General features: G+C 43.8%; 3 protein-coding genes across 6 annotated transcripts in view; all 3 read right to left on the bottom strand.

Moving 5' to 3' along the window:
* Positions 1-70: 70 nt before the first annotated feature.
* Positions 71-3,057, bottom strand: LOC121539229 (signal recognition particle 14 kDa protein). The gene is made up of 5 exons (XM_041847571.2): positions 2,952-3,057; positions 2,465-2,537; positions 1,896-2,008; positions 1,482-1,514; positions 71-1,299 (listed from the first exon to the last, which is right to left on the bottom strand). The coding sequence occupies exons 1-5, from the start codon at positions 2,973-2,975 to the stop codon at positions 1,210-1,212; spliced, it is 333 nt and encodes a 110-aa protein (XP_041703505.1). The 5' UTR covers positions 2,976-3,057; the 3' UTR covers positions 71-1,209.
* Positions 3,058-7,353: 4,296 nt separating this feature from the next.
* LOC121538793 (5'-3' exonuclease PLD4) lies at positions 7,354-10,538 on the bottom strand. 4 transcript variants are annotated; one of them, XM_041846958.2, is made up of 11 exons: positions 10,496-10,538; positions 10,338-10,421; positions 10,064-10,233; positions 9,718-9,901; positions 9,500-9,620; positions 9,269-9,396; positions 8,976-9,176; positions 8,522-8,661; positions 8,240-8,405; positions 8,053-8,149; positions 7,354-7,901 (listed from the first exon to the last, which is right to left on the bottom strand). In XM_041846958.2, the coding sequence occupies exons 2-11, from the start codon at positions 10,386-10,388 to the stop codon at positions 7,696-7,698; spliced, it is 1,464 nt and encodes a 487-aa protein (XP_041702892.2). In that variant the 5' UTR covers positions 10,389-10,421; positions 10,496-10,538; the 3' UTR covers positions 7,354-7,695. The 4 variants fall into 4 exon arrangements, with proteins under 4 accessions (XP_041702892.2, XP_041702896.2, XP_041702895.2 ...); XM_041846962.2 differs by having other exon boundaries at positions 10,344-10,421; XM_041846961.2 differs by having other exon boundaries at positions 10,338-10,413.
* A 3,207-nt stretch (positions 10,539-13,745) lies between these two features.
* Positions 13,746-25,696, bottom strand: part of LOC121539744 (centrosomal protein of 170 kDa protein B-like) — a 29,503-nt gene continuing 17,552 nt past the window's right edge. The window contains exons 8-20 of the mRNA XM_041848453.2: positions 24,419-24,532; positions 22,982-23,479; positions 21,951-22,891; positions 21,462-21,614; positions 20,819-20,936; positions 19,013-20,728; positions 17,794-18,019; positions 17,502-17,637; positions 16,974-17,111; positions 16,715-16,803; positions 16,308-16,410; positions 16,148-16,199; positions 13,746-14,404 (exon numbers count right to left, since the gene is read on the bottom strand). Coding sequence (XP_041704387.2) covers positions 14,178-14,404; positions 16,148-16,199; positions 16,308-16,410; positions 16,715-16,803; positions 16,974-17,111; positions 17,502-17,637; positions 17,794-18,019; positions 19,013-20,728; positions 20,819-20,936; positions 21,462-21,614; positions 21,951-22,891; positions 22,982-23,479; positions 24,419-24,532 — 4,511 coding nt within the window. The 3' untranslated portion in view covers positions 13,746-14,177. The remainder of the gene's footprint in view (positions 14,405-16,147; positions 16,200-16,307; positions 16,411-16,714; positions 16,804-16,973; positions 17,112-17,501; positions 17,638-17,793; positions 18,020-19,012; positions 20,729-20,818; positions 20,937-21,461; positions 21,615-21,950; positions 22,892-22,981; positions 23,480-24,418; positions 24,533-25,696) is intronic.

Genomic DNA, 25,696 nt, shown 5'->3' with positions numbered 1-25,696 from the left:
ATGTAAAGTCAAACTGTTCATTCCTTGTTATTTTATTGAAAATCTATTTGTCTTTACATCAACAAACCGCTGCCAGATTGTAATTTATTTTTGACAAAGCAGATTATTTCTCAATGACATTCTGATACCGTGACATAAGATGGCAGATGAATGTCAAAAGCGGCAGCTCTGCGTTTGGAAAGTAATTATACATCCAGTAAGGAAAACAGACTTGATTAAAAACTAACATGATCATGTACAAGGTTCTCTCTGTATCCATAAATCAAATATGCCTTTCAGCTGCCAGTAAATATCCTAAATCATTAAGAAGTTTCAAAATACTTTCCCCTCACTCAATATTCCATCATGACACATCCATCCCACAAATTAATTTGTGATACAGCAATACACATTTCTAAGTACCACAGAGGGCTTATGTGTAAGCTAACTTTAGGACCCTTTCTTTACAGCTTGCCTTACAACTATGAATTTACCAACTTCATTAAATGGACAGACATTACCGTTAAAATGTAGTTGGACCAATAAGGAACTCACCCATTTAATCATTTTGTCTTAAGCCAAAAACAAAACTCAGGATCTTACCATCATAAAAAAAGAACAATTATTTGAATAGCAACAAAAAACATTCGGCCCCAATCCTAACAAATGCATATGGCAGCTTCACTCATAGTACACAGTAATAATCTATCCACAAATGGATAAGACATGGTCCAATTGGAAAGTAAATCAGAACTTTGGTGAAAATGTAATCAAATTGATGCATGCAAACCGAACGATAATTGAAACATAAATAGGGACAGGGACTAGTAGTTCAAATTAAAACAATTTGAAAGGCATTTCATCAACGTGCTCCATCCTTTCGGTGACTCCATAAATGAATGCAGCTCTTTGTGTAACTTGGATCCACACCAGAGATGGGGGAGTTGTGGTGGGTGAATCAAAAGGCGGCTCACTTGTAGTATCCTCTGAGTGTTAAACATCCTCAGCTCTCCCTTCCTCCCTATATAGACCAATGCCATTCACTGGCCAGGGATGAGACATTGCTGTGTAAACAATGGCATGATGTCAAAGCAGTCCCCAGGTGGAGGATGGTGGGCTTCAGGGAGCATATTGAATCAGGAAGGATGGAGGTAGAGGTGATAGTTGGAGCACCTTGGAGGTGGTACAGGCCAGTCTGGGTTCCCCCAGTATGCTATGAAAGTCTGTTGCTCATTGGGTGGCTTTGGTTTTCTTGCTTTTGCTTTTCTTGTCTTTCTTCTTGAGCCCGTCCATGTGTGCTCTCAGGAGGTTAGAGTATGCCTGCCATGTTGAGAAGAGGGAGAGCAGACTTTTAGAGGCAAGTTTGTCAAGTCAAGAGGAGAGTATTTAAAGGATATGCATAACACCTTTTAACATTACATACATCTAAAAAACAAAACAATACAATGTACTCCAGTGAGCCATTTGTTAGAAAAACCTAACCTCAATGTCTGAGTACCTACCATCTGGAACTTGATTACTTCTTTGCTACTAACCTGGAGATACAAGGAAACCACTGATTAGCACTACTGTCTGCAGAGTATAGCATATCAACAACAATGATTCAGTTAATTCCTTTATGGATTTATTTCAACATAGATAGCTTCTTTATTGAGGAAAAATGTACTTTCTATGCCTGTGATGTGGTTGTCCCACCTAGCTATCTGAAGATGAATGCACTAACTGTAAGTCGCTCTGGATAAGAGCATCTGCTAAATGCCTAAAATGTAAAAATGTAAGAGCAATGGACAACCATTGATTACTAAGTAGAGATGGACTAATTGCATGACTAGGAAATAAAACATTGTATTATAATGCAACAAATCTCTTCATCATCAATGACTTCATTGCCACATGATGCTGTAGTGTAGACTTACCACTGTGCTGATTTTCTTCTTGCCATCTGATGCTCTGAGTAGACACTTGTTGTCTGCTGGTTCATAATTCTCTGGGTGGCCTTTCCTGGGGACTGGTTTGGTTCTCCCATCATCTGTAAGGTTAGTGACAACACATTACAGCAGGGCTCTCCAACACTGTTCCTGGAGAGCTACCATCCTGTAGGTTTTTGCTCCAACCCTAATCTAGCACACTTGATTCTAATAATAATAATATGCCATTTAGCAGACGCTTTTATCCAAAGCGACTTACAGTCATGCGTGCATACATTTTTTTTGTGTATGGGTGGTCCCGGGGATCGAACCCACTACCTTGGCGTTACAAGCGCCGTGCTCTACCAGCTGAGTTAGAGGACCACTAATAATTAGCTGGTTGATAACCTGAATCAGGTTAGTTACAACTGGGGTTATACTGAAAACCTACAGAAGGCTAGCTCTCTCTCAAAACAGTACATAGGCCGAATATTAACATATCCTGGAAGAACTGAGTGAAGGAGAGAACACTCAGTAGCCATCAAATAAGTAACAGATGACAAAATGTGAGAACTTACATTTCTTTAACGTGATGACAACACTGCCTGATGTCCTGCATTTCTGGAACAGCCGTGTCAGCTCAGTCAAAAACTAGAAGGAAAATAATCCGATTGAGGTATGTAGATAAAATTATAAATGATAAACTGTGGTAGCCATCTGGCTAATGAGTTAGCTAGCAAACATGTCTCCGTTTGTGTAGTTCATAACTTTAGCTATACGACCTATATTATTGGTTTACCTTGTTAGTTACTTTTAACAAGAAATGTGTACGCATATTTATTGATGGATTGCTTTTTCTTTCATGTTGACCACAAGCAATTCAAACGAACAGTTAGAAAATGCAAGCCGAATGTGCCTAGCTATCTAGTTAACGTTACTGGCTATGGCAGGCGGTATAGCTAACAGGCAGCAGTGATTTCTACCATGCCAATGCACAATACCTAGGAAATTAAACCAGTCCTCTAATAATGACTATCTAACATATACTAAATTAGTCTGACTTACCGAGTCATTTTCAAGTAGTACCATGATGTTCAGTACAATTCTTTAGCTTCAGCTTGCTGACTAGCCCGGCAGAAGCACACGTACCTAGTACAACATGAAACTCCGCCCCGTGACCTTTCAACTTGCAAAGTACGCACTTCTTCTTCTTCTTCGATGAGGTTTAACGGCGGTTGGCATCCAATAAATGTTGCATTACCGCCACCTACTAGACTGGAGTATAACTCCCTTATATATATATTTTAAACCCCCTACCATCTAACACTACACTCACAAAAAACAAGCCAACATAAAACACCACCCTACTCCACTATTTAAATCTATTTTGGGCTCCCTAGTGGCGCAGTGGTCTAAGGCACTGCATCTCAGTGCTTGAGGCGTCACTACAGACCCCCTGGTTCGATTCCAGGCTGTATCACAACCAGCCGTGATTGGGAGTCCCATAGGGCAGCGCACAATTGACCCAGCGTCGTCCGGGTTTGGCCGGTGTAGGCCGTCATTGTAAATAAGAATTTGTTCTTAACTGACTTGCCTAGTTAAATAAAGGTAAAATAAAATAAATGAGTCCTACTTCAGGCCAACAGCCTGAAAGGATGGGACACCACCACTTAACACACCCTGCAACTCTTCTGACGTCAAGTCTCGCACATCCAAATACCTCTCTCCAGCTGCCACCACAACCTCAATTTTCTGCGACTTACATTCCATCCCTGCAGTACAGTTGATAACCATTGCTATAAATGCTAAAAATCCAATCTTACTGAAACATATATCCCTTGTTGGCCTATCCCTCTGTACTGGTACAGATCTACTACTCACACCACTCCTCTCAGATCCCTCCCCCTTGACCCATCTTCCTCTACTTTCTTCACTGCCTCAGCATATGACAACTTCTGCACTACTCTAACCCTGGAAACCTCAACCTGCGTCTCTCGCACCAGACATTTCTGATCCCTAGCCCCATGGGCACCCCTACAATTAACACATACCACTACTTTCCCCAATGCTACACATTTCTTTGTCTCATGCCCTTCTGCACACTTCTCACACCTTGGAACCTCCCTCCTACACACTACTGTCACAGGATAACTTATATATCCTAACATCACTCAGAGTACACACTGAATATTCTTCTTCTATGATATAGGCGGCAGGTAGCTCAGTGGTTAAGAGCGTTGTGCCAGTAACCGAAAGGTTGCTGGTTCTAATCCCCGAGCCGACTAGGTGAAAAATCTGTCGATGTGCCCTTGAGCAAGGCACTTAACCCTAATTGCTCCTGTAAGTCGCTCTGGATAAGAGCGACTTACTAAAACAAAACAAACATATCATGGCGGTCCGCAAACAAACGTTTAAAGTGCATGCCTCCACCTACTGTGCTGGAATGTACGATCAATCATGATCTGCCCAATTTTGAACTACCATGAAAATACAATTCAAAACCAAATAAATCCCTAACTTCTACCACACCCTCCCCCCAAAACCCGCCCCAACCCCATTAAACTTGATCTATATATCATGCTGAAACACTCCACCCTTCAGCATGTCAACCACCATTTCAACAGTAACATCTGTTACCCCCAATATCTATTTCGCCGTCTCCACAATAACCTCCTGGCATTTCTGCTTTCCACAACCTGAGTCGTATTGATAAACTTACCAATAAAAGCTATGAAGTCAACTTTATTCATTATCAAAGTGTCCTTTGACACCGCACATTCATGAGCACAAGATTTCTGAACAGGCCTTGAAACCATGCCAGGACCATCAGAAGCACCAGCCTCAACAGTAGGTCCACTTACTACAGGAACCTCCATCTGTTTTACGGCTTCTGCATACGATACATCATGACTGATCCTACATCTTTGAGCCTCTCTCTGTACCTGGCATCCACCAAATGCTGCACTGTTCTCCCCCACAATTACAGCACTTAACCTTCACATTGCTTCCACATTCACCGTAATCATGTGCCCCTCCACACTTGGCACATCTCTTCTTTCCTTTACACTGAGCAGCTGCATGTACGCATGTATTCTTTGGCATTTAAAACACTGCAGTGCATATGGGACAAATTCTGTAACATTGAAACTAAGGAATCCTATCTGTACTTTTCCCGGGAAGACTTTCTCAAACCTCAGCATCACTGATAAGCTTTCACTTTGACCCTCTTTCCTACTGATCAACCTTTTGGCCTCAATCACTATGCCTCCCTTCACATTTTCTTTAACATCATCTGTGGACATATATATTGGGAACCCAGTGATGACTCCCCTCAACCTAGGATAAGCATGGCTTTTAATCTTCTTCCCATTAAGCTTTTCCATTTTCAGAATCTTCTATTGCTGAGCTTGGCTACCACACAATATTAACAATCTACCATTTCCAATAAACCGAGCTAATTTCACTTAACCTCCCTCTTTCTCTACGGCATTAGTTAGTCGGATAGGGTGGAAGTGAGGCCGTGGCCTCATCAAACACTATCACCACTTTCCACTCGAACACATCATTACTATTGCTTCCTACTTTGGCTGTCTTTATGCTTTCTGTATCATGATTGCTCTTCTTCCTATGTCTTTCCACTACCGACCATTCCGGTCCTTGACCCTCATCCCCCAGCTCCATATCATCAGAACTGACACCCATATTGTTCGCATTCCAGCATAACTTTTTCTCCATTTCGTATGCACTACTCACCACCATTTCCGACCATGAAAACTTCCTCGTCGAGTCTGTCCTCAATCCAATCTCTTACAACGATGTCCTAACGTCACAGTATACAGTCGTGGTCAAAGGTTTTGAGAATGACACAAGTATTGGTCTTCACAAAGTTCGCTGCTTCAGTGTTATGAGATATTTTTTTGTCAGATGTTACTATGGTATACTGAAGTATAATTAAAAGCATTCCATTAGTGTCAAAGGCTTTTATTGACAATTACATTAAGTTTATGCAAAGAGTCAATATTTGCAGTGTTGACCCTTCTTTTTCAAGACCTCTGCAATCCACCCTGGCATGCTGTCAATTAACTTCTGGGCCACATCCTGACTGATGGCAGCCCATTCTTGCATAATCAATGCTTGGAGTTTGTCAGAATTTGTGGGTTTTTGTTTGTCCACCCGCCTCTTGAGGATCGACCACAAGTTCTAAATGGGATTAAGGTCTGGGGAGATTCCTGGCCATGGACCCAAAATGTCAATGTTTTGTTCCCCGAGCCACTTAGTTATCACTTTTGCCTTATGGCAAGGTGCTCCATCATGCTGGAAAAGGCATTGGTCGTCACCAAACTGTTCTTGGATGGTTGGGAGAAGTTGCTCTCGGAGGATGTGTTGGTACCATTCTTTATTCATGGCTTTGTTCTTATGCAAAATTGTGAGCAACCCCACACATGAATGGTCTCAGGATGCTTTACTGTTGGTATGACACAGGACTGATGGTAGCGTCCACCTTGTCTTCTCCGGACAAGGGATTTTCCGGATGCCCCAAACAATCGGAAAGGGGATTCACCAGAGAAAATGACTTTACCCCAGTCCTCAGCAGTCCAATCCCTGTACCTTTTCCAGAATATCAGTCTGTCCCTGATGTTTTTCCTGGAGAGAAGTGGCTTCTTTGCTGCCCTTCTTGACACCAGGCCATCCTCCAAAAGTATTTGCCTCACTGTGCGTGCAGATGCACTCACACCTGCCTGCTGCCATTCCTGAGCAAGCTCTGCACTGGTGGTGCCCCGATCCCGCAGCTGAATCAACTTTAGGAGACGGTCCTGGCGCTTGCCGGACTTTCTTAGGTGCCCTGACACCTTCTTCACAACAATTGAACCTCTATCCTTGAAGTTCTTGATGATCCGATAAATGGTTGATTTAGGTGCAATCTTACTAGCAGCAATATCCTTGCCTGTGAAGCCCTTTTTGTGCAAAGCAATAATGACGGCACGTGTTTCCTTGCAGGTAACCATGGTTAACAGAGGAAGAGCAACTATTTCGAGCACCACCCTCCTTTTAAAGCTTCCAGTCTGTTATTCTAACTCAATCAGCATGACAGAGTGATCTCCAGCCTTGTCCTCGTCAACACTCTCACCTGTGTTAACGAGAGAATCACTGACATGATGGTAGCTGGTCCTTTTGTGGCAGGGCTGAAATGCAGTGGAAATGTTTTTTGGGATTAAGTTCATTTTCATGGCAAAGAGGGACTTTGCAATTAATTGCAATTCATCTGATCACTCTTCATGACATTCTGGAGTATATGCAAATTGCCATCTTCAAAACTGAGGCAGCAGACTTTGTGAAAATTAGTATGTCATTCTCAAAACTTTTGACCATGACTGTACACATTGAATGTTGATATTACTGCCATCTAATGTAGAGAAAATCAAACAAACACTTGAATAAACGAGACCGAGACTTGTCTTTTGCTGCCTTTATTTCAAATTAATTATCTTGTATAATAAAGCATTTTGTTGCAAAAATAATGAGCATTTATTCGCTTGTAAAAAGTATTAGGGTACGTTTTCTCCCAACGTACTCTAATACAGTGAAATATTAAACATTCCAAGGGTACATTTTCACTAGGAAAAAAAGGTAACAAGCACAAACAAATAATGAAGCAAATTGAATGTTCAGTTGTAAAGTCCCTAATAGAAACAAAAAAAAGCAATCCACCGGGCTTACTGTTATTTCCCTAAGCCATAACTGAATACTTTGGGGACTTTTCTAAAGTAAACATTGTTATAACTGAGTGTACGGATGGTAAGTACAGCGCCTATACTTTTGAGAGGGCACAGTCAGGTTGATGACCCAAGTCAGCGACACGTACAGTAAACTGAGACTGCCAGTCCCTGTCAAACACTGCCCTGAGCTGCGCCTGCAGAGCCTGGGTCCTCCAGGCCCAGTGTGGTGCATGCTGGGAAACCACCAGCCCCACTCCAGCTGTGGTGTTGAAGTAGTCAGCTGACCAGTTAGATGTCCCTGAGGGGCAGAAGGATTGGGAATTCAAGTTGTTCATGACCTGTAATGCTTTCATATAAACAACTGTGTCTGTTCACATCAAAGTATTATTATATTAAACTATTTTCTGAAAAGTCTGTTAGTCACATTGATAGAGCTGTCTATCCCTTACCAATATATGCCATTTTATCAGTCACCATGTATTTATTATGGTTTACTCTGGAGTGGGGTATCTCTGACTGGTTCCCTACTGGCACAATGGACAGTTTCTGAAAAAGAGGACAATCTGGCATTACAATAAAGAAAAGAAGACAATCACATTGGTTGAATAATAATACCAGTAGGATATGTCTTCCTACCACTTGAATGCTGATGCTCTGGGCAGGGTAATTCATGGAGGCTAGAGACTGAAGGAAAGGCAGCATGGCTGGATCAGAATCACGTCCACAGCTGACCAGCAGACGGACCTTAACATTCCGCTCAAAAGCAGCCCTCTTTAATGCATCATCAATGGCCGGCCAATACCTAAAGGATAAGTTAGAGGTATATTCAATTAATATTTCAATATTACAAGAAGTCAAAGTAAGTAACTCAATGGCGTATTGAAAAAGGCTATGAGTCTGGTAGGACAGTACGTTCACCTTTGAGGGTGTATGAAGCGTGTGGTGGGGAAATAGTCCATGACTGCCACATCAATGTAGTGCTGCGCCCCTGAGATCACTGAGAGGATAGAATCAAGGTCCTGCGTCCGAGAGTCTGGGCAGAAAGAGGGAGGAGAGCCCTGGGGGAGACAGAGTATAGACATCACATCGCAAGGAAGAGAGGGCTGTGATGACTAGAACTGTGATGAGATTGTCATTAAATCAAATCAAATTTTATTGGCCACATGCGCCGAATACAACAGGTGCAGACATTACAGTGAAATGCTTACTTACAGCCCTTAATTAGATGAGAAAGAAATCTCCAGTCAACGTGTTATGTGTTGGACAATAGACACACTCTTTAATTCTCTCAGGTTTTATTCAGATGCTAATAGTTTTATGGTCTGGGGCTCATTGAAAGCAGTGAATGGGAAGTGAAACAGAAAGGACTCACTGTGATGTAGATTTTGCTTAAAACATTATCAGTCTTCAGCAGCAGGGGGTGCTCTTTGTTGATGGTAGTGTCATACTTGGAGGGCCAAGGGTTTGGGATGGAGCTGTTGCGATGACCCATCACCCAGTATGACTCAAAGATCTTATGGAGGTCCTCAGCCAAACTGGAGCAGTTATAGATGACCACTCCCAGTTCCTTTACCTAAGGTCATAGTGCATTGTTACCCGTCATGTAGGAGCAAAACGAGTGAGATTATTTAAAATAGTTATATTATATCATCACTAGACCTTTACCTGTGTAAGAGACCTCCAATCCATGTTGGCACTTCCCAGGAATATGTGTTTCCTATCAACAATCCAGAACTTGCTGTGGAGTACACCCCCAGTCAAACGCCCAAAGGGCACCTTTCTTACTTGGACTCCTACAGTACAGATAACCAATGAGAGGAGATTAGAGGATTAAAAATACAGTAGGATAATATACAGTGTACAAAACATTAAGAACACCTTCCTAATATTTTAGACCTTTCTGTCTCAGAACCTGAAGATCTGTGGAGTTTGTCATCACAGAGGGAATACTCGTCACAACCCTCACTGACACATTTCTGGAAGGCAAAGCTCCAAACTGCTCCAGTATGTTCTTTCCCTGTTGATAACAGTAGATAAAGTACAGGCAAATTCACAGAGATGACTAGTTGAAAGCAGTTGTCAAACATATTTCAATTGGCTTTTTTAAAACTCACAGGCAAGTCAGTGGAAGAGTTGATATTGATGTCATCACCGGTAAGAGTCCAGTAGAAGGAGGCCACATCGACTTGGTTGGTTGCAATGGACAGGAGATCTCTCCAGGCCTTGTCCACTGGGGTCCCAAATGTTGCATTGTCGTCATATTTCATATACAGGGGAATGCTCTCCACAAGGATAATACTGAGGAATTCACAACAGGACCTATTACATTTCTAGTCTTTGGGGATGATTACAAACTGGAGACAACGCATCCACTTCCCTTGCCAAAACTTAATTTGACTGTTTTATATTGTCAATTAGATGTGTTAAAGCAAAAATGTATACTGTTTATACGACGCTCACCGGCTTTGCTCTTCAGAATTGTTATTTTGATCCGTGTTTGTTTCTTGAAAGATCTTGTCATTTTGGAAATGCTCTTCTGTGCACTTCTCCAATATAGAAAAGGAGAGCAGTGCGCCGAATGCAGTCAAACATCCCACTGCCACAGCAACTGACACAAGCCGTTTTGAGTCCTGAGAACATGGACACACAACCATTGATCAATATACGTTTGAACAGATTCAGTTGTATCAACATAGATGGGAATCTACTGAAAAGTCTGACAAGCAATTCTTACCCTTACGTTGGGAACATAGCTATCATGTAAAGTATTGTAAGGAGAGGACATCTCTGGAACGGATGTTCCTGATGTACTGTTGAACTAAAATGTTATTGGTCATACATATCATTTTAAACATACATTTAAACAGCATTTAACATACAAAAACAACTTACACAAACAGAGTAAAGAGGCTTGTCGTTACAATAGCCTTCCTCTAAGTCCCCAGAAATTGATATGAAACTAGGTGTGACATTTACTGTTCACCTTAAAATACATGGTTCCTGTTTCTTTAATTTCTCTTTCTGAAAGGTCAGGACATACAGTATAAATAAAATTACGTGTAAAACATGATTGTGTGAGTGCTACAATATGAGGCTTATATCAAACAAGTGGCTTTGGAATAAAAATAATGAAGATGACAGTACAACATAATTGATTACAAATCAGTTTATTACAAAATGTTGTCACATTTTCTAAATTATGCACAAAATGTATAACCTTTCCAAGAAATTCATTCTGGAAAACATCATCAATAACAAATGCTAAAGGAAGTGGAACTTAACATTACTTTGTTTAGGGTGCAAGAACCAACCAACCAAAAAAACTAACCATTGTGACTGATGACTTTAAAGGGATATGAGCTGGGTATACAAAATTTGACATTAAGATATTTCTCAATTAAAAAGTGTTAAACTGGAGCTTTATATGGAGAAATGCAATAGATAAAACAGTCAAAATCAGAATAGCAGCAGCACTTCGAGCCATAGCAATCAAAAGCTCAAAGAGACAGATTTAACTGAGCCCATGGGTGTAAACAAGCACTGTACTTTGTGGTATGAAGCCATATATCCCAAAAGGCTTTGTGGCACTGAGGGAAATTCCTGTTACAATTTCATATACAGCTACACACACAGGTTGGAAAAGGGGAAAGCACTTGTGGGCTGTAGTCCCTTTATTTTATTGCATTTTCAGCCTCCTTTCCTTCTGGACAGGATAGAATTGATACAATCTAACAGAATGAGAGCAACCCCCTTAGTAAAAAAAGAAAACAAAAGGGTCCCAATGGTACTACACTAGTGCAAAATACAAGATGGAGCGGTCATCTCTAGATCATCAACTCTTAGATATGTACATTTAATTTATAATTGCACAACATTTCTGCTCACTATCACTCACAATTATGAATGATTAGAACAAAACAAAACAATAAAACAGCAGGTGCATCTTGCTGTTGACACCTAATACAGTCCTTTAAAACTGGCATCAACAACACAGGTGTTCATGTAGTGTGGTGTGCTTATTGATGGAATGAAGGAGTGTACAGTAATGAGACTGGAGAAAATATCTCAAGACAGCGACACTGAAAACTGTCTGAGGGCATTTGAATCAGTAAAGTGTTAATAATAACTTCTACTAGACGTTTCATTGATATTCTTTGGCAAAATTGAACCCTCAGATGACGATTTAAACCAAGAAAGGGGAATCAAGAAGGGAACAGAAAGTACACAGCACTGAGATACAGTGAGCTCCAAAATTATTGGGACAGTGACACTTTTTTGTTGATTTGGCTCTGAACTCCAGCACTTTGGATGTGATATGATACCATGACTATGAGGTTAAAGTGCAGACTGTCAACTTTAATTTCAATGTATTTTTGTCCATATCAGGTGAACCGTGAAGAAAGGGGGGGGTTATGATTTGTGCCTCTAACTTTCTCACTCATCATTATTCACAATTCATTCAGGACTATCAGTAATCACGGTAGCGTCCACATTTAATGTAGAAGTGTTTAGAAAAATTCAATTATTATTTACAATAAAAGTACCTCCAATATGACACAATACATTATTTACCATTCATTTCTATTGGGTACAAAATAATCAGAAACACAACCAAAATTAACGTATCCAAGAACTTTGTAGTCACAAGCTTGATGCAATCAGTCATTGCGTGCTAGGAATATGGGACCAAATAATAAACTTTTGACTACTTTAATGCACAAGTGAATTTGTCCCAATACTTTGGTCTCCTAAAATGGAGGGACTATGTACAAAAAGTGCTGTAATTTCTAAACGGTTCACCTGATATGGATGAAAATACCCTCAAATTAAAGTTAAGTCTATTATATCATTTCAAATCCAAATTGCTGGAGTACAGAGCCAAAACAACAAATGTGTCACTGTCCCAATACTTTTAGAGCTCACTGTATGTCTGACCACAGTATTGAGAGCTGTGCAATCAACTGACCAGTTATGACAATCAAACCTATCAGCAATACAAACAAACACACTTTCCAAATGGCGCCAGCTGGTAGAAGCCCTGAATGAGTCCTGTGTTTTATTCAGTTACAAAGCTTAAAATCTCTGGGCTGAGCTATGCAGCTACTTCAGAAAGTTGGCTGTTGCCAGGTGATTAAAACTAGATGTTCTACCACAGCACTAAGCCCCCCTGCCCTGCCCACCCAACCATACATTCCACACAGACTTTCAGTTCTGAGAACAAGAAAATATCTAGTGTCAGACAGTGCATGAGGAAGCAGACCTGATTGCTACTTTTGACTCTAGAGAATACATAGGCACAAGTTTCTACTGGCAACATGAGATACCTTGTAAAGCAGTGACTCCTAGAGCCATTCTTACATTTCATAAAAAAAATGCCTCAGTCTCTTTTAAGAGACCAGAAAAATAACATTATCTTAGCTCAAAAGTGTCCATGTGCCACCTTATAAACTCTTTAATACTATATAAATCATTACAATTAAATACTTTAGCCATTCTTCAATAAGTCTGGTCCATAGAGGGAGAAAGTGGTAAAAAGAAAGCAGTGGTGAAGTGGAATAACCCTACCAAGGGATGATGGAGAACTCCTTCATATCAATTCTCTACTCATTTATACATTTCATCAAGCAAAGTCAAAATATGATTTAATTTGATTATTTAATTACTTTAGTAATAGATACTTCCTTAAATAAAATATACTCAAGCTGTTTTTAAATATACTGTGCTCTAAGCTGATTGCAGCAACATTTCCCCAATTAATAAAATCACAGAAATCAATCAATCAAATGCAAGTAATCAAGTATGCTTGTTAAGTTTTCTGAGCGTGAGATCAACTGAGAGGTATATGGCACAATAATGACCTTGTCCTAAAGGACAAGTGCAGTCAAAATTCTGTTTTTCTTGTGTTTTGTATCATATTGTACAACAGCTGATGAAACTAACACTGTAAAAGTGTGAAAAAATGTAATCACTGTTATTTCCTGGTAGTTGCTGGTTGAAAATACAATCTACACAGGACCTTCTAATCAGCAGGTTTGCATGGACCGACAATTTGGCTTTCCATGGTGACATCACCATGCAGTAAATTGGTTAATGGAACAATAAGAAAGAGAGTTCCAAACCTCTCTGCCAATAACAGCTAGTTTTCAGTTTTCCCCTCTCTACTCAGACCACTCCCAGACAGTCCTAGCAAAATTCTTGCTTGAGAAATACTTTTTGGGTAAAAAGTTATTTTTGTCAATTTGAATATAAATCTATTACAGTACACTTAATTGTTACCCAGAAATAATTGTATATTGATATAAAAACAGCTGCATTGGGCCTTTAAAGGGATTTTCCCTCGGCTGAACTAACCACTGCATGGCTTTATGCGTTTCGTACAATCCCCTTTTCACACCATGGCAGTTCAATGCGCATTGCAGTTGTCTAGTACTGCACACACAGTACAGTAGTGTCTTTGTGCGGTGGGGCCACAGTTCTCTCTAGCAGTGCCTATTTCCCCTCTCAAATCCACTCTCTCTCTCAACACCTGGGATTGTGGCGCAGCAGTGAAGGGGAGGTACTGTGTTCCAAAACCTCAGACCACGTAGCTCTCTGCCTCAGAGGCCATAGCTGATCTCCTGACGCACTCACTGGGCCTGGAGCTGGCAGAGGGGCCCCCACCACCACTCTGCTGGGAACCTGAGGTTCTCCAGTCTCTCGAAGGGGCCCTGGATGGCCTCAACCCGGCTGAGGAGGGGGCACTAGGAGTGGAGGCTTTGGCTGGCTCAAGAATTACACTGGGTTCAATGATAGTGTTGATGACTGGGGAGGAGACAGAGAAATCAGGCATACAGTTGAAGTCGGAAGTTTACATACACTTAGGTTGCAATCGTTTTTCAACCACTCCACACATTTCTTGTTAAGAAACAATAGTTTTGGCAAGTACTTTGTGCATGACACAAGTAATTTTTCCAACAATTGTTTACAGACAGATTATTTCACATATAATTCACTGTATCACAATTCCAGTGGGTCAGAAGTTTACATACACTAAGTTGACTGTGCCTTTAAACAGCTTGGACAATTCCAGAAAATGATGTCATGGCTTTAGAAGCTTCTGATTGGCTAATTGACATCATTTGAGTCAATTTGAGCTGTACCTGTGGATGTATTTCAAGGCCTACCTTCAAACTCAGTGCCTCTTTGCTTGACATCATGGGAAAATCTAAAGAAATCAGCCAAGACCTCAGAAAAACAATTGTAGACCTCCACAAGTCTGGTTCATCCTTGGGAGCAATTTCCAAACGCCTGAAGGTACCACGTTCATCTGTACAAACAATAGTACGCAAGTACAAACACCATGGGACACGCAGCCGTCATACCGCTCAGGAAGGAGACGCGTTCTGTCTCCTAGAGATGAACGTATTTTGTTGCGAAAAGTGCAAATCAATCCCAGAACAACAGCAAAGGACCTTGTGAAGATGCTGGAGGAAACAGGTACAAAAGTATCTATATCCCCAGTAAAACGAGTCCTATATCGACATAACCTGAAAGGCCACTCAGCAAGGAAGAAGCCACTGCTCCAAAACCGCCATAAAAAAGCCAGACTACGGTTTGCAACTGCACATGGGGACAAAGATCGTACTTTTTGGAGAAATGTCCTCTGGTCTGATGAAACAAAAATAGAACTGTTTGGCCATAATGACCATCATTATGTTTGGAGGAAAAAGGGTGAGCTTGCAAGCTGAAGAACACCATCCCAACCGTGAAGCACGGGGGTGGCAGCATCATGCTGTGGGGGTGCTTTGCTGCAGGAGGGACTGGTGCACTTCACAAAATAGATGGCATCATGAGGAAGGGAAATTATGTGGATATATTGAAGCAACATCTCAAGACATCAGTCAGGAAGTTAAAGCTTGGTCGCAAATGGGTCTTCCAAATGGACAATGACCCCAATCATACTTCCAAAGTTGTGGCAAAATGGCTTAAGGACAATAAAGTCAAGGTATTGGAGTGGCCATCACAAAGCCCTGACCTCAATCCTATAGAAAATCTGTGGGCAGAACTGAAAAAGCGTGTGCGAGTAAGGAGGCCTACAAACCTGACTCAGTTACACCAGCTCTGTCAGGAGGAATGGGCCAAAATTCACCCAACTTATTGTGGGAAGCTTGAGGAAGGCTACCCGAAACGTTTGACCCAAGTTAAACAATTTAAAGGCAATGCTACCAAATACTAATTGAGTGTATGTAAACTTCTGACCCACTGGGAATGTGATGAAAGAAATAAAAGCTGAAATAAATCATTCTCTCCACTATTATTCTGACATTTCACATTCTTAAAATAAAGTGGTGATCCTAACTGACCTAAGACCATTTTTACTAGGATTAAATGTCAGGAATTGTGAAAAACTGAGTTTAAATGTATTTGGCTAAGGTGTATGTAAACTTCCGACTTCAACTGTAAATCAACACATCTGAAATGCTGAGGGAAAACATCTTAACAAAAAGAAAAAAACATTTTAAGTGATGCTTGTTTACTCAATTATTGTGATGAATGTGCACTTACCTTCAAGTTGTCTCTGAACTCTTCTGAGCTCTTTCAGAATATATGTGATTTCCTGAAATACAAATAGGCATGTTACACAGTGCTGAGGGAAATTAACATTTTACAGCAAATCATCACAAATAATTATAAACTAACTGGAGAAACTTGAGGAAATACCAACCTTGTTTGAGCCTTTCATGATGGGGATGTCGTTTTCATTACTGAGCATTGCTTCAAAGCATTGCTTCTCCCTCCAAACGTCAGTTTTGTTGTGGAATAGTACCCTGCAAGCACAAAAACAGACTCTAGAGTACAGACAGAGCAACCACATATCAAATGAGGAATTCCTATACTGAATATTTAAGGTCCCGTAGCGCCTAAGGATCGACTATCTGCCCAACACAGCACAGTCCACTCAGTCTCAGTCCATTAGCCATGCTGGCAGGCTGAGCTCACTCAGACAGTCACGCAGAGCTAACGAGATTACTACATATCAGAGGATTAATAAAACTTCTCATCTGGTTCTGGTATGAGAACAGACAGAAAAGGTATTGTGAACATGCTTCACGCCTATGCATAAATTCATACTTTATTTTCTCAGCTAGCTGCTCCGTGTTTTCTCGAATAGCCAGAGAGATCTGGGATACTGGATTCAACATCAGATCATCCACAACAACCTGGAGAGAGAGATCACATACAAATACATTCAGTCAGCTCTCCATTTTACAAAGACAAGGCTGAACACAGTTGGGCTGAACAGCAATTTGTAAAAGACAGAATCTATTTATAATGTTCCACATTCTCAAAATGGCTTGAAGTGGTATGATGAACAATAGTATGGTCTAACCGCTTCCTGGTCCCATCCTCTGTGCTTAGAGTTGTGTTCCTGGTCATTCATCATGGTCTGGTCGGGGTCCCTGGCTGCAGCGGATCCAGGAGGAACTCTATGGTAGTTCACACCAGCCTCTGGGATGGGATGGACCAACTGCAATACAACAGGAGCCAGACAGTCTCAACAGTTAAGGATGGTTCTCATATGTGCCAATCATAAGGTAGTTGATATGGAAACAGGGAAGAAACAGCAATCAAGATGAATTCATGGATACAACCCAATTAATGACAGTGGAATTCATGTTTTGCATTGGCCACAGATGTGAGAGCAACCAATTGATAAATCTGCACCTGAGAAGGCTGGGCAGCCTGAAGAAATGTCTGTGCTGTCTGACAGCATGGAGAGAATGAAAACTCTTGGTCGATATGTTGTGTATGTCTTCTCCAGCCATTGTAACAGGAATCAGTGAAGCCAGGTGAGGATATACTGCATTGTGTGCTAAAGAAAAGATCAGTGTGTGACTGGGCATTGTGGTTAACATACCACCTCCCTGGCGGTGATGGTAGAGACAGGTGTGTTGGCCTCCACTGCAGAAGAGCTCTGAGGATCAGCATCACCAGTCACATCATGGATCTCCCTGGCAAGGATGGCCAGATCTTTAGCCAGGTCCTGACTGAGTCTAGAACGGGAGAACAGACCAACATAGGGATGGATACCTCAGGCAATCCACCAAGAGTGTAAAACTCAAGAACCACTTCAATTACTGTGCAGATAATTAAAGCACTTAGCAATAGCATGAACTGGCTAATGCTGTGTCCTTGCCATCTCAATTCACCTTGCTATCTCAGCACTGTGGGAGGACCAGTTCTGGTAGGCGTCTCCCTCGTGACTCTCCTGGTCAGAGTCTCGTGAGCGGGGTTTGGGGCGTGGGGGGATGAGAGGCTGGGAGCGGGAGGCTGAGGGGGTGTGTGAGCGTTTGTGTTTAGGGGTGCTCTGGTTAGAGTCAAACTCCTCCTCGGAGGTGGAGGTGCAGTCAGAGCCTTTCTGTCGTCGTCTAGAGCCTTGGAGCCATGAATTGGTTTGAAGGGTGTGTTAGAAGGTTAGGAGGATGAGGAGAAGGAAGGCAGGTAAAAACAGAGACACACCATGAAAGGAAACCATAGAAAAACTACAAACCCCACATATCCCAAAACACCTAAATATACCCCATAGACCCATATAGAAGGGTTTTGTAGAAGTGCTCATTCAGATGGTAAATGTACTGATGCAAGATCTAAGTCTTTCTTTATATCCTATTCATTAGGATTTTCTTTGATTCAAAAACATTCACAACCAGAGATGAGCACTCAACCCAACAGTAATGGCTACTGTCACAAAGTCATGTTGTTGAAGACCATAGTCATATAGTAGTCACAACGTAGAGAGAAATGTAGTTAAGTATAGTTAAACCACAGATTATCACTCAAAGGATAGAGTACGGTATTCCGCATCTGACCCACAATATTCTCACAACATTGTTCTAGACAGTTATGTTATCATGATTGAAGATTACATAATGATTATGAGAACATTGTGCAGATGGTATCCACCTTCACCACAGGTATTCTAGTAGAATTTACTGAAGGGATTATATTTCAATTGCAAATAGCAATACAGCATTAGTGTAGTTAGTGGAGGCACTTCAAGTCAAAGGTCAGGGAGCTTTAAACCATGGCTGATGAAACCAAATCTCCAGAAGAATACAACCAAGGCTTGCACCTTCATAACTTGTTAGTTGAACTAATGATCTCAAACTCACTCAGAACCAATTCATCTAGATAATTAATAGGACTTGTCTCCTTTACGCAGACCTACATTCTGATGCCTCCAATCCAGAAGACGTCATTTTCATCTTTCATTATATTTCTGTAATATTACAGGAACGGCTGAGACATATTTAAACAGTTTTACCTTTCAGATTCTTACACCTGTAATAAATGATAACTAAGACAGTACTACATCACATTACATATTAAAAGGCAAAGGGGACACTGATATGTGTGTCTGTTACTCACTGGCTGTGCTGCTGGTGTATTTGGCACTGCTGGAGCGGACGCGGGTGATGAGCTTGCCTGCTCCAGAGGCCCTGCCTAGCGCAGGCTTAGTGCTGGGCCCAGCCACGGAGGCCTTACGGCCAGAGCCGCTGTTGGACTCTGTGCTGCGGTTGGAGAAGCCTGTCCTGGGTGCAGAGGACTCCGCATCACTGGGAGTGGTGAAGGAGCTAGTCCTCTTCCGGGGCAGAGCCAGCATGTCCAGCCTGGAGAGCTGCTTCTTACTGTCCTGGGAGGCCTTGGTGGTCCCACTGGCTTCCTGTGAGTTCTGGGAGATTCTGTCCGTCTCTGTGCCCTCGTTGTCGGACGCCTCGCCCAGGCGAGCCCGGCGAAGCATTGAAGCTCTTGTGGGCCGTGGGGCAGACATGCTGTTGGAGCGGCTTAGGGCCTGGGTCACTTTGGAGGACTTAGTGAAATCCTCTTTCTGCAGAGGGACGGTGTACTTCTTGCATGCAGCGGGCCGGGAGCCCTCCTGGTCTGAGGAGATGGTTTCAGGCCAGTAGGGTAAGCTGAAGCTCTGGGGGTCATCACTCAGGTCCATGGAGACATGTTTTCCTGCACAGCGTCTCATCCCCAGCCTCCGGTCTTGTTCAGGCTTCCTGCTGATGTCCACTCCCTGGGACCGCCGCTTCTCTGACAGGCGATCGAGGGCTGACTGCTGGCGACTGGACTCCTGGGTGAAGGAGCTGGCAGAGGACCTCTCCCTCTGAAGGCCACTAGTGATAAAGGGCTTCTTGGATCCGGTCTTGGGGGCAGTCTGGTTGCTGTGCTGGCTGGCAGTGCTGGCTGAGTCCATGTCAGACTCCCCAGACAGAGAGTAATCTATGGGGCGAGGAGCAACATCAGGTGGCTGGGCCTGGAGCTTGGCCTCCAGGGCAGCCAGAGTGTCCTTGGTCCCTTTGAGGTAGGAGTGGGTGTCCTGGCTGCAGACACCCTGGAACGCCTCAGCAGGGTCAGGGTCACTCAGAGCAGGCTGGCTGGAGATGTGAGGGAGTCTGGTGACCTGGGCAGCATCACTTGGCTGGTCCTTAGTGAAGCTCTCCTGCCTGACCAGAGACACTGAGATCTCCTTGGGCTGAGGGCTGACTCTGCCCTGGTAGTCCAGCTTGGGAGCTGATGAGTTGAGCTTGACCGTCTTCTGTAAGTCTTGTCCATCCTGTTGTTTGGTCAGGGTGGCTATGGAGAACTGTGGTGTCTTGGGAGGAGGTGGTTTTCTCTCAGTCTTAGGTGTATTGGGTCTGGATCCCTGCTCCTGTTTAGACACAGTCTCCTTAGAGCCGATGTAGAATGATGTAGACTTGGCTGGGAGTGTGGGCCTCTCCTCTTCTCTGCTCTGAGATGAACTCTTGTCTGTCGTCTCTGGTGTGGGTGTCTTCCTCTGCTCCACGATGGAGCCGTCGTCTGACTTACTGGCATCACTCAGGCTGTCTGGGTCAAGGTCGTGCTGTACAGACAGGTTGTTGAGGTCCTCCTGTGGTCCGGGGACTCTGGAGCTCCTCTCTTTGATATCATAGGTAAAGTAAGTGTCCTGATGGATAAGAATGCTGGGAGTTGGAGTCTCATTCTTCTCCATCGACGGTGCCTGAGGCAGAATCCGCTGTGTTCTGGAACTCTGGCCTTCCGATTCCACATTGTTGATGTTCCGACTGAGCGTCGCCTGATGGACGGTTCTCCCACCAACTGAATGGAAACAGGCAGATGCATTTTTAATCAAGTTGATAATCAGGACTATAACTCATTATCATTTCAAATTCCCATCAGGTGTCTTACCTCCTCCTGACAGGTCCATCTGTGAGGGGATGTTGAAGAGGCCTGAGGCAGGGCCAGAGTCTGTGTAGCTGTCTGCCAGGCTGGCCCAGCGAGACACCCACTTAGAGCCACCAGGTACCTGCAGGGAGGATCACACTAGTTATTCACATGTCTCGACAGTAGTCAAACACAATCAGGCTTAAAATATAAGGAAAAATAACACAATCACGTTCCAGAAATTATATTTGATGATTGAAAAATCTATTTGGCGAATAAACACATTTACAGCTTAGGATGTTGGGATCGTTTTTATATCTGAAAATTACATTTTATGACAGCAGAAATCCAACATCCCTACCGCCACACCCATTCCACTCCTTAGATAGAAACCAAGGACACCACCAGAGAACCAGTTGGACACACCCAAACCCAGTCGGAAGTAAAGAACTACAACACCAACATCCCCAGAAACAACTAAAGATCTAAGAGGGAGATGAGAACCATGGAGAATCATGAAAGACCAGAACATGCAGAATTGTGCTTCCAGGGCAGAAAGCTTATTGAACCAGCAGACTGATTGATTTATCAATCGATTAAATTGACTGATTGTTGATTGGTTAGCTGTGGGAATGTGTCACCACACTGAGCCCAGCTGGGGGTTTACCTGCACCAGATTCTGTCCCTGCCCTGGAGCTGGCCTCAGATCCACCGAGCTACTCTCTCTACACTCCTCCCTGTCCTGATACTCAACAGGCTTATATGCTGCTGCTGCAGCAGTCTGGCTGGGCTGCTCTGGCCCCTCAACAACACCAAACACCTGTCAGGAACAAAGCATGATGTGTGAGTGTGAATGCTGTCTCTACAGGGCTGGAGGCTGCCACATCCACTGGCTCTCCTGTGTGACACTCATGTTGGCTTGTGTTAGATAGCATCGCTGTCCAATACTTGACAAGGCAGGTTATCTCATGGTGAAGCACATGGAATGACAAGGTGTGATATTAAACAAACTTGGAGAGATAAGACGGCTACAGGGAATGACAGATGACTACAGAGAATGACAGACGACTACAGAGAATGACAGACGACTACAGAGAATGACAGACGACTACAGAGAATGACTGACTACTACAGAGAGTAAGGCGAAGAGACTTGCCAGTTCTATCTTGCTGCGTGCCTCCTCCACCTCTTTATCCTGGACCTCCGTCTCGATGGTGTAGGTGCCTGCTTCACTCAAGGTATCATCCTCCTCATTCCCCAGGCCTCCAGGCTGCGTGGGGCTTGGGGCCTCCAGGCCGCGTGGGGCCTCCATGGGGTGTGGGGCCTCCATGGGGCGTGGGGCCTCCATGGGGCGTGGGGCCTCCATGGGGCGTGGGGCCTTGGGCATCAGAGGGGCTTTTAGGGGCACAGACTGGTGGACAGGGGAGGAGGTCTGAGTCAGGTATGGAACAGGGGGCTGAGGGGGGCTTGGTGGGGTCTGGTGGGAATGGGGGGCTGCTGCCACTACTGTTGGTGAAGGGCTGGTGGTAGGAGACACAGGTGAAGTATTCCTCTCCCAGGTTGTGTTGATGCTAGGCCTAGACTCCTGTCTGGACTCCCTCAGCAACTCAGCCGTGAAGTCCTGGGCCAGCTTGGACCTGCGGCCCACACTTCTAAAGGGCCTGAGAGGGATGGAGCGGGAGGAGAAGCCGTTACTGATCCGATCCTCCATCTTCTCCCTCCTCAGGGAGCCGGCCCTCTGCGGGCCTCCAGAACCTGCACCCTTCAAGGGAATGGTGTACTGCTGGGTGGGGGTGCTGGGGCCGCACCTTTTCTCCAGCTTGTTCCTGATGCCTGGGCTGTCAAGCTGGGCTGTGTTGTTGGTGAAGGACTGTGAACGCTTCTTGCGTGGATTGTCGTCAAAGAACTCGATGACGAAGGCCTGCTGGGGGTCTGCTTTGTCCTGGCTCTGAGAAGGGGAGTGAGACTCTGGAGGGGAGCTGGACAGAGGCTCCTCTGAGTCAGGGTGGGTGAAGGGTCTCGGTGGGGCCAGCTGGGGTGGTAGAGACATGTGAAGGCCCATCAGTGGCTTTAATTGGATAGCCTCATAATGGTGGCCTGATTATAAAAACAGAAACACGTTAGCTCTCAGACAGCAACAGAGGATAGTGACAGTGGATTCAGTGTATAAATGGTCAGAGTGTTTACCTGTAGAAGCCTCGTTGTAGATGGGCAGCTCACTCTTTGTGCTGAACATGTCCTCCGTCCGAGACCTCCTCCTCATCATTCTCACGTCGCTTTGGACCAGCCAATCAGCCACCTTGCTCTCCGTTGACATCACCTCAGTGGGCGCTGTCAATGCCTCCTTACCCGGGAGCTTGTGTTGCTGGCGGAAGGAAAACTTGGTCACATGGTCCTTGACCTTGATCTTGCCCGGTGTGCATTCGTCAAACTCGATGGTGAAGGAGGCGTGGCTCTGCACCACAGGAGGTGTGGGGGTGGAGGTGGGTGCTGGGGGGAGAACAGGGACAGGGCCAGCAGGGGGGTCAGTGTCCTTAGTGGGAACCTCATGGACCTCCCGCTGCTGGAACTGATTGGTGGGAATCTCAAAGTAGCTTAGCTCCCTGTGGTGTGAGTAGTTTGTCTTGGCCTGGCTGTCTGACAGGGAGCCGTTGACCTCATGTCTGGAGCCCTCTTTAGTATTCTCTGTGGGGGCAGACACAGTGGGAAGACAGTAGGTCTATATAGATCAATACTATATAGGCCAATACTGTAAACTGCAGGCACAAAGGACATGCAGTATGTGAGGTGGGTAAGGGAAAGAATCATAGACACTACTCTAATGAAATATTACCGGGGAGAACCAACAACTGTGACATACTACACCAGTCAAGGAAAACAGAGAAAAAAAAATCTGTCTCTGCCAAGTATTTTCTCTAAAGCTGAAGCCACAAATAACAACATTGCTCAGTCTAGCTGCTGGAGCTAACAAACAAATACATCAGCCAATCAGTGGGTGCCAGGCCAGCTGGACGTGGAAAAATGTCACTGTGGGAGCTTGGAGTCCCAAAGGAGAGTGGCTGAGAGGTAATCTGTTCCAGCGAGGCTAACAGTCACCCTCCCTCCTCTACCCTGTCCCCTGGGTTTACAGGGTAATCCATCACGAGGCGCTGCCCACTGGCCTGACATGGTCCTGGACTGGCTTGGCTCAGTGTGACACTGGCAGCTCCCTGTCACCAGTGGGAACTACAGAGCTTGCACAGAGCTAAACACCATTCATCTCTTAGTACACTGCATCCAACACTGATGTGGTGCCATAACAAAGTGTTATGTTTGCCACTCTAATCAAATACAAGGGCTGTAACCTTTATGAGCCAGCACAGCTAATAACAATACTGTAGTCCCCTGTAGCTCAGTTGGTAGAGCATGGCGCTTGCAACGCCAGGGTTGAGTGTTCGTTTCCCACGGGGGGCCAGTATGAAAATGTATGCAGTCACTAACTGTAAGTCGCTCTGGATAAGAGTGTCTGCTAAAATGACTAAAAAAATACTAAAATGCCAGGCCTCTTTCAAAGTGGCACACTCACTCATACATATCCTGATCAACAAATGAATTGATCGAGTAATAGTAATGTTTGTTCCAGACCTGCAGGGTCCTCGTCTGGCCGCTGTCCTTCACTGTGTTCAGCATCATCCTCCCCCCACCACGACGGCTGTCCATACAGAGGAGTGGGCCTGGACACCGGAGCCTCGCTGGCCACTAACAGAAACACACACATGGACAGAGAGAGAACGAGATCAGAGAACAGAGAAGAATCAGCTCAGTGTTTCCTCTGGAAAGCTTTGTAGCAGTGGGGGGAAAAGGTCACTGAGGTGAGTTGGGGGGTGGGGGGGCTGAGAAGCTCAGTTCTAGTGGCTTTTTAAAAAGGACATCATCCTCCAAAATGAATGAAAATAAAAGTATGCTGACACCATTTAAAACAATTATCACCTCCAGAAATGAGCCCAATAACACATTGGTAAAATTATATATTTTAAATTATTTTAACATATTGGGCCATGTATATAACCTATGCAGGGTCCATATTATCAGGTAGGCTATGCCTGTAGCGCAACTGATGCAGCAAAGTGCAAATAAATAGGCTGAAGCATGGGGTTACCTATCTGCATTTATCCTATTTGGCTAATCATTAGCCAGATCCCAAATGTGATCTTTTAACTAGTTATTATCGTATTGATGAATTTTATGTCCCAAAAAACGTGCATAAAAACTGAATATAATGTAGGCCTACCTGTTAGGGTAACACGCCCCCTACCTGTACTTCTCACAGAAACCACTTCATGTCACCATTTTCCCCCCAACACTTTCCCTGGTTGCCACTACTCTTGCTCAACTAAAGATATCTGTCTTATCACCATTTTTTAAGTCACTACCCCCCAAAAAAATGTTTTAGGTAGGGTGGCGTTGTACCCCAAGCTACCCTACAATTGACCAGTGTTACATTTAGCCCCACTCTCCCCTTTGCGCTCACTGCAAATTGCAGAGTGGTAACATGCTTAACCATGCAGCTGCTAAAAACTCAGGGTTTAAAATGGTGCAGTTCGCGCATACTGTATTTAGGAGTTGAGAAAGAAATAAAGTAGGAAGAGAAAGCTGGGATCCCCCTCTTTTAACAAAGGCCATTAAAACTGCTGTTTTCACGATTGCAAGAATTGTTGTGCATTGGACTGCTTGTCAGAATGCATTGTTTCCCTCCCTATGGCACTCATAACTTGAATGCGCCACGAGAGGAATAATTATCTTGCATTGAACACACAACAACAAGCCGACTAGGTAAGTACAGTGGGGAGAACAAGTATTTGATACACTGCCGATTTTGCAGGTTTCCTACTTACAAAGCATGTAGAGGTCTGTAATTTTTAT

The sequence above is a fragment of the Coregonus clupeaformis genome, chromosome 25 (assembly GCF_020615455.1).
Source record: "Coregonus clupeaformis isolate EN_2021a chromosome 25, ASM2061545v1, whole genome shotgun sequence".
NCBI lineage: Eukaryota > Metazoa > Chordata > Actinopteri > Salmoniformes > Salmonidae > Coregonus > Coregonus clupeaformis.
This window is presented reverse-complemented; position numbering and strand designations above follow the sequence as displayed.

Excerpts from the sequence above, each read along its gene's own strand:
- LOC121539229 (XM_041847571.2), bottom strand. The coding sequence starts at position 2,975 with ATGGTACTACTTGAAAATGACTCG. Across the intron at positions 2,009-2,464 it reads TGTCATCACGTTAAAGAAAT|ATGATGGGAGAACCAAACCA; the intron begins GTAAGTTCTCAC and ends CTAACCTTACAG. Across the intron at positions 1,300-1,481 it reads AAGTAATCAAGTTCCAGATG|GCATACTCTAACCTCCTGAG; the intron begins GTAGGTACTCAG and ends TCAACATGGCAG.
- LOC121538793 (XM_041846958.2), bottom strand. The coding sequence starts at position 10,388 with ATGTCCTCTCCTTACAATACTTTACATGATAGCTATGTTCCCAACGTA. Across the intron at positions 10,234-10,337 it reads GCTATGTTCCCAACGTAAGG|GACTCAAAACGGCTTGTGTC; the intron begins GTAAGAATTGCT and ends CCATGTTCTCAG. Across the intron at positions 8,662-8,975 it reads TAAGCAAAATCTACATCACA|GGCTCTCCTCCCTCTTTCTG; the intron begins GTGAGTCCTTTC and ends TGTCTCCCCCAG.